The sequence below is a fragment of the Crassostrea angulata genome, chromosome 7 (genome assembly GCF_025612915.1).
Source record: "Crassostrea angulata isolate pt1a10 chromosome 7, ASM2561291v2, whole genome shotgun sequence".
Classification (NCBI taxonomy): domain Eukaryota; kingdom Metazoa; phylum Mollusca; class Bivalvia; order Ostreida; family Ostreidae; genus Magallana; species Magallana angulata.
In genome coordinates, this window is record NC_069117.1 from 40,474,946 (window position 1) to 40,493,640 (window position 18,695).

Consider the following 18,695-nt stretch of genomic DNA (forward strand, 5'->3'; position numbering starts at 1 on the left):
GCGCCGCAATAACACAACGACATCTTCATTTGTCGCCTTGGGATCGCCTAGAACCTTGTAGAACGCCATGCAACGGCGCGCGACGTGGCTCTGCGTTCTGATAAACACGCAGTAGAAACGAAGTGGGGTCGTCGTTACAGCGCCGTAATCATTAGAGTTCCGTTGGTGCGCTCTGGTAACGCACATAATAGCAGTGTAGGCGCAGTGATAAGTCGATTGCGCTTGCACATAGACCCATCGAAGTCCCTTGTGATTTTACTGAGTCTCTATCGCGCTCTCACTGCGCATCCACAACGCTTGAACATGTTTTTATTTTGCTGCGTTCACACAGCGACCCAAAAGAGCTGTTGCTGCGACATCGCGCTCTCTTGACGTTTCTTCTGCGTTCATTCGCGTTTATAACGCGCATCCACCCTGTTTCTAGTGCATTGTCAGCCAGACCACAAAAAGTTGGACAACGCAGCTAGGTTAAGGACGCCCATGGATTATCGTATGAAATAAATACACTAAAAACGGACTTTATTCCAGACAAAGTATACAAACTCATCCAAATATGGCAATGATAAAGTTTATACATCATTATGTTACTACCGATCTCCCCTACATTTTTCACCGGAACACAGCCACCGCATCAGCTGTTTATCACGTGATACGCTAAAAATAGAGCAGCTACATATGACTTCATTTATTGCAAAAGTTCGACGATATACGAATAAAATATTAAATTGTTGTTTATATCACTTAAAAGAAAATTAATTGCTTAATCTAAAAAGTGCTGGGAGCAACTATAGCAGTACCAGCAACATGCTTACCTTTAGCATTGATCGTTCAAGTTTAATAAAAATTTTCGATAACCGAGTTAATTCACGTGTCAAAAAAATGTTTCCTTTCAAGCAACAACTTGCTCCCAGCACTTTTTACAATCACTGGTATTTGATGAAAATAAAAAAGTTAAACACAATCCTTGAAATTGACGGGATATCGTTGAACTTTTGCAATTTTAGACAGATGTATATGATTTTATGCAAATTAGCCGATTTTCAAACGCACTGATGATCAGGATCAAGGGCAGATAATCTGGCGTTGTGAAGCGCGGAAAATTTAAAGATTTACATTGTTAATCGTTGGTTATTCCTTACCTGCACATTTCATTAACCTTTTAAACCTTTCAATTCGTAAAATACACAGGAATATTACCAATTTATTATTTTTTGTTCAGTTTAAACTGAACAGAGTGATAGATTCCTCAATGCACCAGAACAGAATCAGATAACCCCATGCGCGGATCTAAGGTCTGGGGTGGGTGCTGGTTTTCTATAAATGTCTTCCTTATAATTTTAGACTAATTAAAGTGTTTATATAACAGGCTTAAGAAAAAAAAATAAGAAGCCAGATCCACGCGTACGTAGGATCGTTTTTGAAAGGGGGGGGGGGGCCAGACTCATCCAAAAAATCTTGACAAGCAAAGTAAAAAAATCAATATTTCTTTACATACTCTCAAAACAGTTGGGGGCCAACTCCATGAATATTAATTTCTTATATGTAAATTTAAAAAAAAAAAAATTCGGCAATAAAAAGCGGGGGGGGGGGGGGGGGGACCCCCCCTCCCCCCATCTTATGCTACGTACCTGCTTCAATCTACCCCTGTTTATTAAATATGTAATTTGATATTGTTATCAAGTGTGTCCATGCGCGGATCTAGAGGAGGGGTAAGAGGAGTCCCAACCCCCCTGGAAAATGAAAATTTATTAAATTTACATACGTCTAGTAAAATCATCGCAAATATGCCTCGGGCACGACCATCCCCCCCCCCCCCCCCCCCCCCTTTCATCCTTCAGACACCCCCACCCCCCCTGGAATTTTTTTTGGAGCCGCGCATGGTGTCTCTGCCACGATATAAGTTAATCTTGCTTAATAACTATAAGAGTATCTCTACCATAAAATCAGAATATTTTTTTCATCATATTAAGGTCAAGATCTAGTAAATGGAATGTGCCTACAGGTTTATGAAATTCAAGATATAAATTCTTTCAATGATGCTTTATAACAATATCTTTGTTTCATATGGTGTACCGGGGCCTGTATTTTTGGTAAACACAATGAAAAATCATGTTTTAAACAACCATTTTCTATGAAATATGAAGAATAAAAGTAACAAACCTCGGAGTTTTGTCTATTTTTGACTAATGAAATATATCTAGAATGCCTACAGTCTCTCCAAAAACGGCATTAAACAAGCGCTTGACCTCCTCTTTAAAATGATATCAAATTGAATATAGGTACCGGGACTACTTTTCCGGTGATTAAATATAGAATGTCAAAATATTGTTTTATTTTCTACATAATCCCTTCAAAGACGTAAAATACGGGAAAAGATTCATCAAATAAATTATGACGTCATAATGGTTCTAGCACCAAAACGATACTTTCGAATCATTTACTAGATCTTTACCTTAAGATACAGAATTCTTTTAAAGACACACTGAACCTCATATTTGTCAAGATTTTCATAAATAATTGTATATAAAAAATAGTGCATATGATATCAAATGAATTATACAAAATAAAGGCATCAATTTATACTTTTATTGAAAAGCATAATTTCAAAACTCACAATTGTAATTTTTTTAAACAGCTTAAATTTTGTTTTTAATAATGTCTTCACACATTCAAAATACACCAAAGCATGATGATGAGCACCTTTTTATCCATCATGTTTATGCATTATCAGGTTATTTTTTTTATTAAATAGTCTGTAGAACACAGGGAATATGTGGGTAGGGAAGACAGGGTAACCTCAAGAGTTGAAACCACAAGAATCGACCCGCAAAACCCATGTCGCCAGGTGGTAGCAGAAGTCCATGTTGGGCTGAAATAAAAATTTTAAAAAATCAATTAGCTGGGGGAACATATGCATAGCAAATACATGAATATTTGTTACCAAAAAAATACACTGACCATGCAGTGTCATATGTATGAAAACATGCGCGGATCTAGAAGGGAGGAAGATTTTACATTGTAAAATTATCGCAAATATGCCTCAGACCACATGAAAAAAAACAATTACCCTTTGGACCTCCTGCCCCCCCCCTCCCCTTCCTGGAAAAAAATTTCTGGATCTATGCATAAGACAAGATGGCAGTACAAAAACCAAACCAAATAGCTTAGGTCTAAACTATTAACACATATCAAATTGAGAGAGAGAGAGAGAGAGAGAGAGAGAGAGAGAGAGAGAGAGAGAGAGAGAGAGAGAGAGAGAGAGAGAGAGAGAGTCTGCTTTCCTCAAAGCATGATACATGTAGTAAATATTTAATTTCTTTTGATATACAGTACTATTTATCTCTTCTCGAAATAATCTTTGACATTATAATTCCATCAGTTTCATTTTTTTTCTAACAATGAATTGTCCATAATGTCACACATAAGCTGATGTATCTGAGCACAGTAACAATTACTCAACATACACATGTATTTGTTATCTCAAAATTGTTTGTACACAATGTACATGTGCTATGCATGAACACTTTACCGAGAAGTGAATCAATATGTATTTCATAACATAAAGATAAACCATAACTCAAAACAAATAACAATGATTCTGTAAAAAAAAAATCCAGAAAAGACTGTATTATGAATATCAGGGAATATAAATACCCAAAAATTCTGACCTTAGGGTAATATATATATTAAGTTCTTTTCAATTTAAAAATTTAAAATCTTCTTTTAAGAAAATACATAAATGAATTCTAGAATAGCATATAAATTTAATTTACATTGGTAAATTTTTTTAAAAAGTCTGCTATTGAGGAAATGTATATGTTATTGTATGCATGTACATGTGGATAAGGTAGTGAATAATAATAACAAACCAGGTCAGTTTAAAGCTTGTGCCCCTCGAATATTATCTAGCCACTATGCAACCTGGTCTGAAGCGGCCGAGTCTGACCACCACATATGTTAGATTTTACTGGTTGGGGTTTATTATCAGATTATTATGAAGCATAACTGCACATATTTAACACATCAAATATATTAATCATATATTTTTAATGCAGCACATACAAATTGAATATGTAGTACAAATCTTTCTGAACATTTGAATTCATAAATGAAGCTGTGGATGGCAATATGATACAGTATTGTTTCATTAAAATAAAGTAAAGAAATCATGATGCATACATGCACTTGATGATTACATCATTCTACACTTGTGTACCATGGGACCCCACATGTTTATACAGTGTATGCTAGCCTACATGTATTATGGTGTGTATATACAATAGTTCAATACAAACCGGAACTAAGACACACATGTACATACAGTATGTATATATAGCATAATAACAAATAAGAATTCAAAACAGTTTTACAGATATCTACTGTAAACTATACCAGCAAAATGAATTATATCATCTAAGATCCAAAAATTTCCTGAAGTGCAAAACATATGTATTATCACCATGCAAACATGCATATGCACTTTATCAGCTGTTTATAGCACAGGGGCTCGTCACGAAGTTTTTTCAACCTTTTATATATACCACCTCTATACTATAAAATACACAACCCTTGTGTATTTTATAGTATAGAGGTGGTATATATAAAAGGTTGACTTCGTGACGAGCCCCTGTGGTTTATAGGCCCTAATGAATTCTACAATTGTGTACCCTGGGAACCCCACCTATTTCAAGTGCAATGTTTACAGTGTCTGGTGTGTAGTTCAATACACAAAATAATAGCCTAATAAGAAATAATAATTCAAAACAGCGATGATGTGCAAAACAACACGTGTGTAACGTACATGTACACTGCATGGACTGAAAAGAGCAAATGATTTGAAAAGAAAAGGTCAGCACTACCTATTCTGTATTAAAACATACCTTTATTATCTCTCAAACGATGGTTGAGCTGCATTTTTCACTCTCGGCGTCTTGCAGGCCATGCATCTTATGAAAATGTTGACACACCGCTGTCAGCTGTTCGCAACCAAAACAAGGCGAGTGAAAGCGCTGTGTTGACGCGGATGGTAAGCAAACGACAATGTAATTTTAAGAAATAAACACCTTCAGTCACATATTTTCGATACAATATTCTTTAAAATAAAATTCAAAATGATTATTTAAAGCAATCAATCGATAAATTTTTACAGCGATCGCTTTACTATATCGAAAGTAGGAAAAAGATGAAAACATGAATAATGGGCGGAGCTAACGTCATGAAATGTCACGTGATATTCATGAGGTGAAATCTATGGGAGGCCTTAACCTAGCTGCGAATAGCGAGCGATGTAGTATTCTCAAACTTGATATGGATGACTTTGTATACTAGCGGAAAAAAGAAACTGCATTATTTAATATATGAAAAAACGTTTAAAAATTACAATGAACAAATTCTATTTTTTGTAATACTGTTAACACATGTATTCGTAACAACATCTCATAACACATTAACGTCAACGTCGAATAACGTCAATTTCAGCACACTCGAAAGTCACTGTTATTGAAATTGAATTAGCAAAATTAATAACGCGTGTGACCACCATTTGCGTTCACGCATGCTTGACAGCGACGCCTCATTGATGCCACTAAAGTGTTCAGAAATGCTTGAGGGATGTTGTTCAAGATGTTGGTTAAAGCCTGGCCTAAATCAGCCAATGTCTGGCTGATTTGGTAAACGGCTTAAACGTCTTTTCATTTCATCCTAAACGTGCTCGATCGGCGACAAATCGGGGGAAACAGCTGACCAAGGCAAGACATCGACATTCTGTTGAACAAACAAGTCCCTGACTACACGTGTGGCCTTGCGTTGTCTTGCTGCAGAGTGATGTGATTTTGATGTCTCTGTATGAAGGGCATCACATGGCGCTGAATAAATTCATCTCGATAGCGTACGCCGGTGAGATTTCAATTGACAATTTGTAGAGGGGTCCTTCCACGTGCTGATATTCCACCCCACACCATAACGCTACCTCCACCTAATTGTCGACGTTGCACAACACAAGCGTCCTGGTAACGCTCCCCAACGCGACGATACACCCTACAAGGGCCGTCACTGCTATCCAAATGAAATCTGGATTCATCAGTGAACAGAATATTGGCCCAGTCCTGTATTCTGAATCGCAGATGTCGTGTGCACCACGCTAGTCTGGCGATACGATGACGTTGAAGCAGTACTGGGCGCACCGCTGGACGTCTTGGTCTGATGTTTTGCTCGCGCAGACGATTACGCACAGTTCTTGGACTAATTGGTCGAAGCCCTGGAATGCTACGGGCAGTCAAACTTGCTGTCTGGAAACGATTTCTCAGAAGCACAAGTCTAATGTGGTTGTCCTGTTGACGTGACGTCACACGAGGTCGCCCAGAGCGCGGTCGATCCTGGGTGTTGCCAGATTGTTGAAAACGTCTCCATAATGACTGAATGGTGTTCCGATGAACTCCAAAGTGTCTTGCTACACTATTTTGTGCCTTTCCAGCTTAGCTTGCAGCATCCCAACAGCACGATTACGTTGGTTTTCTTTGAGTCGTGGCATGACATAGGGGTAAATTTTGTTGAAACTAAAGTGATTTCCTTAACAAAAAAAGTTTAAACAAATCCTTTACAGTTCTTTTTCCAAACAGTATTGGCCAGTAAAACTCGTGCGTACAAATTCTTCTATAAACAACAGGTGCTCACTAACCATGAAAAATTCCTTGCACCCGGACGGTTACCATCCGATATGATCAAAAACAATACCATTATATAGGCACTATTTATTTTATTATACTGAATGTCTTATTTTTAAAGAAAATTTTACTGCTTTAATTTAAACAATAAAATGCTTTCTTTGGTGATTCATTCGGGATATGAAGGTAGCGACATTGCAGGAAAAATACATAACCCGCGTTAAACAAAGCAATTTATTTTTATATTAACATCTTTTTTAACTAATTAATAAATTGATTATGAAAAGTTAGTAAAATTCACTTAATTACTGTTAATGTGCATAAGTACGTTAGCTAAAAGAAACAGCCAAATCGTTTCTTGTGAGACTTTGAGTCTGGCATCATCATGATTATTTCGTGCAGTCCGTGAGTTTACTTAGGTCGCTGTAGATTCAGACCAATCGATAAACAGGGCGTGTCAATTTCAGTCCTGTCACTTTCAGCTGTTGTAGATTTCGACCAATCGATAAATGGGGCGTGTAAATTTCAGTTTGGCTGTTTCTATAGAGCTATGAATTGACTATATTTTTCCGTAAGAAAAAGAGGAAATTAAACATGGGATAGTTAAATATATAGAAATGAACTGAATTCTATGGCGAACCGTACGCGCATAATTTACGCGCATGTAACAATTCGTTGTGTTACCCGTTGCCAAGCGTGTTGCTAACGCTGAGGGTAATAGAACGGATTACCAACTGCGTCTAAACAAATCAGATTTCAGTATTAATGTCAGGACGCCGTGATATATGCAGTTGTAAAAAAAATCGAATAAATTGTACATTTTTTCTGCATTTGCTGCGATTAGGAATTTTACAACGCCTTGACCGCAACTTGGTATGCCGGGGCCTCTGTGGAGTGTGTTAGGATATGGAAAACAATATATGGGATAATTGTAGTGTTTATGATTTTCTAGAGCATACGTTTAAAGTTAAAGACGAGAAGATGTGAAAAATTTGTTGATCTATTTTGCCAGAACAGCAGTGTTTACACCCAGCAGTATCTATACGACGATGGAAACACGTTTATTGTTTTATCACACTCATCTCCGATCGTCAGTTAAAATATCAAGCTCTCATTATCTTTTTATGACATGTTTCAATATTTACATGTACCGAGTAGGATTCCCTCTAGTTCCTACGAAAACTTAATTAACTACGTTAATTCAAAGCTCTACAGAAGCTAACACGACTGAAATCTACACGCCCGTTTATCGATTGGTCGAAACCTACAGCGACCTAAGACAAATCACGGACTGCACGAAATAATCATGATGATGTCAGGCTCAAATTCCCGTAGGAGATGATTTGGCTGTTTCTTTTAACTAGCCTACTGATGTCCATTAAGTCATTAACAATAATTTAGTTAATTAGTTAATTTAGTTAATTTAACTTGTTACAATCAATTTATTAATTAATTAAAAGAAAGATGTAAATATAAACAATAACATGCTTTCTTTTACGATTCATGCGGGTTATGACGGTAGCGATCATTGCAGAAAAAAAAAACTACATTTTTATATATAAAATTATATATAAAATATAAAATTATATATAAATGTATTTTTTCTGCAATGTCGCCACCTTCATATCCTGCGTGAATCATCAAAGAAAACATTTTATTGTTTACTTATATCTTTTCTTTTAAATGGATATAATTTATGTGAAAATAATTACAAATTATTATACATTGTACATGTAAAATACTTTTGTACACATGTAAGTTGCTCAAAGAACTGTGAACGCAAATGCCCGTTTCCCGCCTATATTTTATACATTTTATTTTTTTTTTCATAATAGTGGATGAACGTAGTTTGAGTACAAAGGTATTTATTATTATCGAAATATCAAGCGAAAAGTGGTGGAAGCAAAAACTCCTGACAGAGTATAATAGATGACATTGTATTGTGTTAATGTAAATAACATTATTTTGCCTTTTTACCCCCGCTCAGATAAATTCTTATATATTTCAAAGCAAAAAACATGCATCCTATTTTATCATTCCCATGTAAAGGTTGATGTGATTTTTCTTTCTTCTAAAATCACATCACGCACTCGCATCAGAAATGAAACGAATAACTATAGTGTAGACTGGATCTCGAGATAATTTTTGACGTGGTCCAACGATTTCAGTGACAGTTGGCAATAAAAAAAAATTACTGTGTGTAAATGTACGTCGTCTAACATGCCGGGAAACAAGGAGCAGACGACCGATGCATGCGGCTACAGTCACGCCCTTGATGGCGGATACGGCTGGGTGATCGTGTTGGGGAGTTTTCTGGCACATTTCGTCATAGATAAGTATTTAAAATAGATTAATAAGTAGTTTAATTACAGTATTTCGAGCATTTACGTACGTGTCTCACACTAGTTAATGGACGTCCAATTTGCAAATAGTTTTCCCCGAATAGTTGTAGAATACGGAGGAAATGAAAATGAATGAGAGATTCCATCTATGAATAAATATTTATTATTGGTTGACTTATTTTTCATATGTGCTTTAATTTATGAATAATATTAAAGTTAGTGTGCACACTTTGCACGCCGTGAAAAAGCGCTGAAAGATAGAATGCACATTCAATCTGTTGTAAATTCATCCAGAATAGCAGACGACTTTCTCCCCTAACTTGTTCAGTTGCCCATTGCTCTACATTGCTTGCATTCATCAGCTCTTAAACTAAATAATGTATGCATGTGTTCTGACTTTATTTCTTTCGCACTAATCTTCATTCTTGTTTTTTTTTTTAATTAGTGAAATTCATTATCAGTACGGTTGTATGTGTTCGATATACATGTAATTTTTTAAAAATTTTATTTATTTATTTATTTTTTATTTGTCAATGATAAATGAACTACAGGGTATATGCTAATAATAAAAAATAGGTTCGTAATTTTGCTGATAAATATATATTTAGTTCAAAATGCAGCTAGACGAGCTATCTACGATACTAATTACTCCATTCTTCTGCTCATTACATTAAAAAAAACTTTGATAAATAACTAATTAAAGGAGGCTGGATGCACAACAAATTACCCCTTAGATGTACAATAAACAATTTCCATTTGATTCTATATGGTCTAAAAATTGTCATGATCATTTCAGACCTCTTAATTCAGATATACCTTACGTTACGGAAATTTTTAGATCGTTTATGAACTTTAGAAACAGAAATAATGACAAACATCCTCCAATAACACCTACAGAAAAAAAAAATCGACCAAATGTTCATGTATTGGCTTAATGGTATATTATAAAAAATAAATGGATTACCCTATAGACACATTTAAAATCCACCACTTTTGTTTAATTCCCTACTTTAGAAAAAATTAATCCATAGCTCATAGAACAAAAACAATAAGACGTATCCTGTTGGATTGATATATTAATTATTAATGTTATATGTATATAATATCAATCAGCATTGAACACATATTATGTAACATTTATTTACTGATAGTATATTCGGACCATGTACTGCACTTTATATTTACTGATGGTGAAGTCCGGACCATGTACAGGAATTAACTATCGACTGAGTCAACAATTTACAAGATAATGATGTTCAATTGGGTTAATCACACGCTGACCACATCCAGCGGTCAAGTCACAATTCACTTCTTTTATTCATTCAAACCATTTAATCAATTAATTAATTTAATTAAACAAAATGGTACGTGAGAATAGACATGAGATAGACATACAGTTGTGTAATATGCTTTAAATCGTAATGTCGAGGGTCTTATTTGCTACATAATACTCTAATAAAACTGACCTAATAATACAAGTGCCAGTAAGCATAAGTTAAAATATATGTATAAAAAGGTGATAGAAATAGTGGATGTCAAGGCTGTATAATGGCTGAATACCAGACGTGCTCCTCGTTCTTTAAAATAAAAGTGCTTTAGTTTTTTTTTTAATAGTTTTTTTTTATTTTGAGTTTGATGTCGTAAACAGTTCATTTAATTTTATTGTATTCGGTTTATGACAATACCTGGTTGTTGGTAGATATTGTTTTCGTAAAGTTGAGAGGGATTTACACTCGAGAATAAAATGGAATTCGTCATCTAAACCAATATTGCAGAGTGAGCAATTTCTGTCACTTACAGGAATTCCATACTATCTACCAGTTTTAATCGGTAAATGGTGATTTGAATTTAATAAGTGGTTTTCAAAATATTTTAAGAATGCTTACAAGTATTTTTTCAAACCCCCAGTTTTATTTATTAATTCTATATAATTGACCCTTAAATAAATTATCTATTTTATTTGCCAATTCTGAATAAACTGGTCTTGTAACCTTTGTATGACGGCAGCAGAAATCCACTTATCAGTAAATATTGTAGTGCGTTGTTGTGTCCAGGTATTAGAACAAGAGGCACAGGGGCCACATCGCTCACGTGAGTAACAATAGCCATTACTCTGATTAAATGAGCATAATGGTATCAAATTCAAAATATCTTGACAATTAAGTACAGTAGATCCAACACAAAAGGTTAAAAAATCTGTTGATTTTCATCCACATATTTACCCCCCCCCCCCCTCCCTCTGTGGGGGCCACTTTTCTCCAGGTAATCATGAACAAACTTCAATCTGCACGATCTGTGCTTTCACTCAAGTTGTAGCCTTTTTTGGCTGAATGCTTTCCTAGAATATTTTTAAGATTTTTCTCTATATCCTCCCACGTAAAAAATTAACCCTCCCCCATTGTGGCCCCACCACACCCTGGGGTTCAGGATTTGAACAAAATTGAATTTATACTACCTGAGGATGAATCCTCACAAATTTAAGCTTTTCTAGCCTAATGGTTTTTAAAAATAAGTTTTTAAAAAAGATTTTCTCTAAATATTCCAATGTAAAATGGCATCACCCATTGTTGCCCCATCCTACCACCGGGAACCATAAATTGACCAAACTTTAGTCTATACTACCTGAGGATGTTTCTACAGCATTTTTTGCCCAATAGTTTTTGGGAAGACGATTTTAAAATTTTCCTTACGATATATTTCAATGTAAAACTTGACTTCCCCATCGTGGTACCATCCTACCACCGGGAACCACGATGCTGGAGGATGCTTCTACACTAATTTGAGCTTTTCTAGCCCAGTGGTTTTTGAGATGAAGTTTTTAAAGGATGTTTTCTATATATTCCAATGTAAAAATTCATCCCCCATTGTTGCTCACTCTACTCCCGATGACCAAGATTTGAACAAATTCGAAATTACACTATCTGAAGATGCTTTTATGCAAATTTGAGCATTTTTGCTTTATATTATTTGATAAAGATGTTAAAAGATTTATTGATATATTCCTATGTAAAACTTGATTTCCCCCCATTGTAGCCCAGCCTACCCCTGGAGACCATGATTTAAACAAAATTTTCATCTACAATACCTTAGGATGCTTCCACACAAGTGCTAGCTTTTCTGGACGGACAAATTGTTTTTGAGAAGAAGATTTTTTGAAGAAAAAAAATACCCCAACAATTTCAATAATTCTAAATTATCTTCCTATAAAAGAGGGCATGTCCCTTTATTTGACGGAAGGTTAATCCCCTTCACCCTGTGATGTTTTTTGCGAAGATTGGTTGAAATCGGCTTAATGGTTCTGGAGAAAAATATGAAAATCTGAAAAGTTTACAACGACAACAACAATAACGACAGACAACGAATCTTGATCAGAAAAGCTCACTTGAGCCTTTGGCTCAGGTGAGCTAAAACCACAAGAGATTAAAATATGTCGAATGTCGAATAAAAAAAATCAATGGATTATACATATATCGAACTGATATATACTTTTAAACAGTAAACACAATTTTTTGTCTTGACCTTGGATCATTTTTTTTTACCAATACGAAATCGTTCGTGAATATACAGTACTGAATATTGTAATAATTTATTTAGTTGTTTATTACTAAAAAACAATATTTCTAGGCTTAAGGCCTTATGAAAATTTTTTAAAATTTTACATTTAGTTTCTATTGAGAACAATGCACATGCAATTCATCTAACGCAATCTAATTTTACCAGCGGTCTCAAGTCTTTATAAACGTATCGTCCGCATAAAACAAGGGGCAAAGTTTTATGTATTACATAAACTATCTTCAGTGGAAGAGCTGATACTTTGTACCCAGCAGTATTTTTATCGAACAGAAAATTTTCTAGGTCATTAATATAAATAGAAAAATAAAGAAGAAGATAAAATGTCACTTTGGCGTACACATATATTACAACAGAAAAAATCTGATGATTTACCGCTCATACATATACGGATTACATAAGTACATTTGTTATACTTTCATGTTAAATACTGAAATCTGATTGGTTAAGACGCAGTTAATAATATTTACTATTACCCTCAGCGTTAGCAACGCACTTGGCAACGGGTAACATTAAAAAATGTTACATGCGCGAAAATTATGCGCGTACGGTTCGCTGTAGAATTCACGTTATTCCTATATAAAAGCAGTAAAATTTTCATAAAATTTTTAAAAAAGACATTCAGTATAACAAAATAAATAGTGCCTGTTTGGGAGGATAACAGTTGAAATTGACACCCCTCGAAAACCATTGTCAACCTCCGCTTCGCGTCGGTTGACAATGGTTTTCTCGGGGTGTCAATTTCAACTGTTACCCTCCCAAACAGGCACTATTTATATAGTACCATATAAACGTCAACAAGTTGTGGAAATTTTAGGAAAACCAGTGTCGTGTATTGATATACTTCCTCTTTGTAATTTTCTTTTGAAATGAACTGATAAATGTATTTTTATTATCATTGGCTTTTACAGGATTTGTTTTAATGTTAAAAAAAACCCCACAAGTACGTATATATTTATAGGTCGTAGTACATTAACAAAATATCTTGATTATTTTTAAACAACTTTAATCGGCAAGACCCTTTGTGAGCTAATTAGATGAACACAGAAATTAAATCATCTTCTATAAACCAGCGTGCCACAGACTATGCGCGATATAGTCTATAGTTTAAGATTCTTCATGTATGTGGTTCTATGTGATCTGAAACTTTTTACAGGCGGTTTCATGAGATCAGGGGGTGTCATCTACATCGAGTTGAGAGAGAAATTCCACGACTCTGCGGCCAACACAGCATGGGTGATATCATTGGCGGTCACCGTCCGCATGTTGTTCGGTAAATATGAGAGTTTACTAGAACATGGATTTATAACAATCAAAGTACTGAAAGTACTGATAGACGGAGGCATCATTAAACTAATGAAAATTTATATGATTTTTTTTTATTTAAGGAAAAACAGCGCGCTTACCGCTTATCATGTTAGAATATTCGCAAAGCGGTTTAGTATCATGGCAATTCAAGGTCGCAAGGATATTATTCAGGTTGACATCAGAGTTAGGTAGATATTATTAAATAATTAGTGTTGTTCTCTTATTTTAACCTTATAAGCTTGTTATGTTACTTCTTAAAGGTGTTTATTCTTTACGAAAAAAGGAAGGAGGAAATTATTTTGTATCACAAAACAACATGGGAAACTGTTCATGTTATTAAATGCATACAACTCGAACTCGAAAAATACAATGCAAATTATTTATGTACACATTTCTTTTCTTGTGTATATTTAGTTTAAGTCGATATTATTTCCTGTGTATAGTGATTTGCAAACCCAAGGTAGAAAACGGCATATCCTAGAGGTTTCCACACCTGTTCAAGACAAAAGATAACCTCTAAATTGCAAACTACTTTGTCTAACTGTACAACCCCCCCCCTCCTTTTCTATCTTGCAGAAGGGGTTTCTTGATTAATCCAGATATTCTCTTATTATGATCGTTATGAGAGAGAGAGAATGTTAATCAAATCAACGCGCGAGGTGCGCCACGTGTTCCTTCCATGATAAGGGAAAAAAGTTTCGTTCTAATAGTTTTCATTTCAAGTAAGGAGAACAGAAGTATGCCTAACAATAAAGTATTCTTCACTGTTTGTGATGTTTGATTTTAAGTAAAGAGAAAGGAAGCATGCCTATCAATGAAGTATTCTACACTGTTTGTGATGTTTTGATTTCTAGCAAAGAGAAAATTCTACACTCTTTGTGATGTTTGAATTCAAGTAAAGAGAAAGGAAGCATACCTAACAATAAAGTATTATACACTGTTTGTGATGTTTGATTTAAAGACTGATATAATGTGTTTGTTAAGTTTAATTCGAATACTTCTTTTTCTCAACAGAAATCTCTCTCTCTCTCTCTCTCTCTCTCTCTCTCTCTCTCTCTCTCTCTCTCGTTAAGACTATGGACACAATAAACACATGAACTTAATTTTTCTGATTATTTTGAATTTGCAGAGAACTCAAGTTCAGTTATATGGTAACAGTTTTAATGATATTTATTATGGCTATTGTTTGCATCACATAAAAGATTTTTTGTCAATTCTATCTATCCGTCTAAAAATAGTTTTATCATGTGAACTTTGAACTATGGTTCGAACGTTTCATTCTACATTTTTACTGCAGATACGTTGAATCATGCATTAATACTGGGATTTTAACTCTCCCAGACACGTATCATCGTTTTTTAAGGGGGGGGGGGGAAGACTCATGCCAAAAATTCTTGACAAGCAAAGATAAAAAGATAAAGGGATTGGGGGATAGAGAGAAAACCAAAAACCTACTTAAACGTCGATTTCACTGCATTTTAAAAGAATTCATCTAACTGTCCTGTTGTAAATTTTGAATTTACCGGGTGGCAGTAAATATAAAATTTTGTATTCACTGCCACCCGGTATATTCAAAATTGACAATATGACATAACAAAGAGATATTTCAAGTGCTTCATAATTTTAGCTTGACCTTGAGCTAAAAAGTTGTGTTTGTACTGCGTGCATGTGACATATAAAAGTGCATGTATGTGCAGACATGCACTTAGGGCATGGGCACACTCTCTTCAGTTTATCTTTTTTTTTTAAATCCGAGGTCGACAGAAGTTTATCTTTTCATTATCTAATCTTAAATTAAGTTTAAAATGACAAAGTTTCGTCATGGAAAGTACTAAAATCCATAAGATCTTAAGAGAAATTTTTTGTTGCATCGACCCTAATATTGCCTTTAGTTGTGCCTTTTGAATACTGTAGTTCTAGAGGATCTGGGCTCAACAGATTCTGTATTAAATAATAAAGTTTGTGACTTTGCTTATTGATCTTGCCGATTTCCAGAATCCAAGTCCCTCGGACCAAGCACAATTTCTACTCCAGTGCTGATGTGCACAATCTTCTTAGCCCTTATATTGCTGCAATTCTTATGTTTAGACTTTCCTTGAATTTTTTAAATAATATAGTTATTTCTGAAAGCTTACGTATTCTATTACATGTAATTAGACTTTGGTGGTTAATGTTTTAATATTTGGGTACTTGCTTGTAGGTCCCCTGGCCAGCGCCCTGTGCAATCGTTTCTCGTGTCGCACAGTAGTGATGGCGGGCGGAGTTGTGCTGTGTGCTGGTGTGCTGATCAGTGCTTTTGCTCCTAATCTGGAATTTCTGTATTTCAGTTACTCTTTCATTGGAGGTAAAACAATCTTGATCAATCTTATTTAACAGAACACTTGCATCTAATATACACTAAAGGGAATTATCAAAAACATTTACACCTTTAATTTTGAATACTTTCCTTTAGGTGTGGGTAGGGCCTTCATATATACCCCAGCAGTGGTGATAGTCGCTCTGTATTTTGAAAGAAGACGAGGAACTGCTTCTGGGATTGCTAATGCCGGGATCGGTTCTGGTACATTCATCGCTCCCCCTGTTGTGGAGATTCTTTTTCGGGACTTTGGATTCGCTGGTGCATTCATTCTCTTGGCTGCTTTTGGTTTGCAAACCTGCGTTTTCGGTGCACTTTTTCGCCCATTAGCTGCCCAGTACAGAATATCTAAGCGGTATTTTGAACTTCAACGTATTGTACAGCGCTTCTTAATTTATTTTATTTGTGGGGGTCAACATTGATGATTTAGCTGTATTCTTTTTTCGGTTCTAGACGGTGTGTGGAAACAGAAATTGTAGTAACGGACGCCATTTCCAATGACGTTAGCAATGGTGATTTGGACGATGGTGACCATGTGGAAAATACAGAACCCGTCAAAAATCACCTGCGATCGACTTTACTCCAAAACGGTGACGAGTTAACCAGAAGCTTACCAAATATTCTGCTAGCAAGGCGAACAGAAAAGTCGTTTGTCAAAACGCTGTCCTCATCACTAGTACTACATGGAGCAAGTTCGGAATTGATCAACTTCAGTGGAAGTGTCAATGAGCGGCTACAGGAACATGCTATGTCTCGCGTGTCTTTAGGTTCAAATGATAGCACTGTCAAAGCAAAAAAGCCAGTGCTATCCAATTCACGTCCCAAACTTTTAGATTTATCACTTTTAAAGAATATCCGGTTCCTGACTTTTTGTATCGGTATTTGTCTGTACACCCTTTCTTTCCAGGCTTCGTACGTTTTTCTACCTCCGTTGGCCATTCAGAACGGCCAGTCCCACATCGAGGCGGCGTACGTCGTGTCGTCTGCCGGTGCTCTAGAGACTATAGGGAGCATTCTGTCGGGCATTATCCTCGATCTACCGATGGTAAAACCTCACAGGCTCCTGATCTACAACATAGTGTTGTTTGTACTTGGAATTTTAACAGTCATCATTCCGTTTCTGAGAGTGTTCGGATGGCTTTTATTTGTGTGTGGAATTTACGGGTTTCTTTTAGGATCAGGACTCGCACAGAAAGCTACGTTAGTGGTGGACATTTTAGGTGTGGAGCATCTCATCAGTTCTCTGGGCCTACTCGTGTGTTTCCAGGGGTTTGGAGTGTTATTTGGTCCTCCAATATCTGGTAGGTACTTGTAACTAACAGTTGAAAGTGAATTCAAGCGTATACCCTTAACAATTGTAGAAAAAAAATATTCTATAGTATCTTTTTTTTAAATTATAGATTTTTTTTTCATTTTAGGATTTTTGAAGGACCACTTTGGTGTTTACGACCAAGGGTTTTACTGTGGCGGAGTGGCGATGATAGCTAGTGGAATTGTACAAGGCCTCGGTGGCATAATCCACCACCAGCAAATGCGTAGACAGCGAAATATATGTTAATTGTGTTATTCTTAAAGTGTTCAGGGATAATTTTATACACGTTAAATATTAAAATAAAATTTATACTCAAGTCCGTTTTTGTGCAATCTCATTTGATAACCAAAGATCGCTCTTCTTGAATGACGAAAGGTTAATACTAATAATTTAGTCAATCACGGCAGATTCTTTATTTTAAAAGTTTTCTTTTAAGACAAAACCTGTAGAATCATTAAGAGGGCTGGATGGTCTTGGTCATTTTTAGACGATTTTTATCTCCTTAAAAAGTAAAGCTCTGTATAAAGATATAGAAAAATAAAACTTTAAAGTTAAAGTTTACATTTATGATTTTTTTTCATTCTAAATAATAATTTGTTGCTTAACAAATCGCATTTAAGTTAGATTTGATAACATTATTGACCACCCGGCCTCCTTACAATTCTTTGTGTCCAATTTTCCTGTATCCTTCAACTACTTTATACTTTTAAACGTAGCCTATAAAACGATTGGTGCAGTGTAAATGATATTCGGTGGAACCAAACAAGATTTTGACTTTATTTACCATTATTTAGTGCTTCGTAAAAAATATATGTATATGGGGTTTTTAACTTCTGCCATTTGTTGGTTCTAAAGTTTTCATGTTAAACTATTTTAGATTCAATACTTCTAGTATACTATTTAAAATGCTTTTACACAGCAAGTGAATAAAGAATCATCTCCGAGACTGAAGATAAAAGCATTTCGCGTGTCTTCAACATATTTGGGAATCCATCATTATTGCCCATCACAAGGTTATTCTAACCAATATAATGTCCATCCAAAATATCGATGCAGGCACCAGGCTTTTGGGCTTAATTTTGAATTAAATATTCCAGAATAATGTTAAATCATTCATGCAGTAAGAAAACGAGAAGCACTCCAAC

The 18,695-nt window shown here is 35.3% G+C and overlaps 1 protein-coding gene and 1 long non-coding RNA gene across 2 annotated transcripts; one reads left to right on the top strand and one right to left on the bottom strand.

Moving 5' to 3' along the window:
• Window positions 1–2,571: 2,571 nt before the first annotated feature.
• Window positions 2,572–5,256, bottom strand: LOC128191874 (uncharacterized). The gene is made up of 2 exons (XR_008244478.1): window positions 4,881–5,256; window positions 2,572–2,869 (listed from the first exon to the last, which is right to left on the bottom strand). It is a non-coding gene; the product is annotated as an uncharacterized LOC128191874 (long non-coding RNA).
• A 3,498-nt stretch (window positions 5,257–8,754) lies between these two features.
• LOC128191873 (monocarboxylate transporter 11-like) lies at window positions 8,755–17,861 on the top strand. Its single transcript, XM_052864221.1, has 6 exons — window positions 8,755–8,992; window positions 13,729–13,847; window positions 16,083–16,226; window positions 16,335–16,593; window positions 16,692–17,539; window positions 17,657–17,861. Exons 1-6 carry the CDS (start codon window positions 8,883–8,885, stop codon window positions 17,794–17,796), a joined length of 1,620 nt encoding a protein of 539 aa, XP_052720181.1. The 5' UTR covers window positions 8,755–8,882; the 3' UTR covers window positions 17,797–17,861.
• Window positions 17,862–18,695: the final 834 nt, after the last annotated feature.

Coding starts and splice junctions, on each gene's coding strand:
- LOC128191873 (XM_052864221.1), top strand. CDS start 8,883: ATGCCGGGAAACAAGGAGCAGACGACCGATGCATGCGGCTACAGTCAC. Junction 13,848..16,082: donor CACCGTCCGCATGTTGTTCG/GTAAATATGAGA, acceptor ACTTGCTTGTAG/GTCCCCTGGCCAGCGCCCTG. Junction 16,594..16,691: donor CAGTACAGAATATCTAAGCG/GTATTTTGAACT, acceptor TTTCGGTTCTAG/ACGGTGTGTGGAAACAGAAA.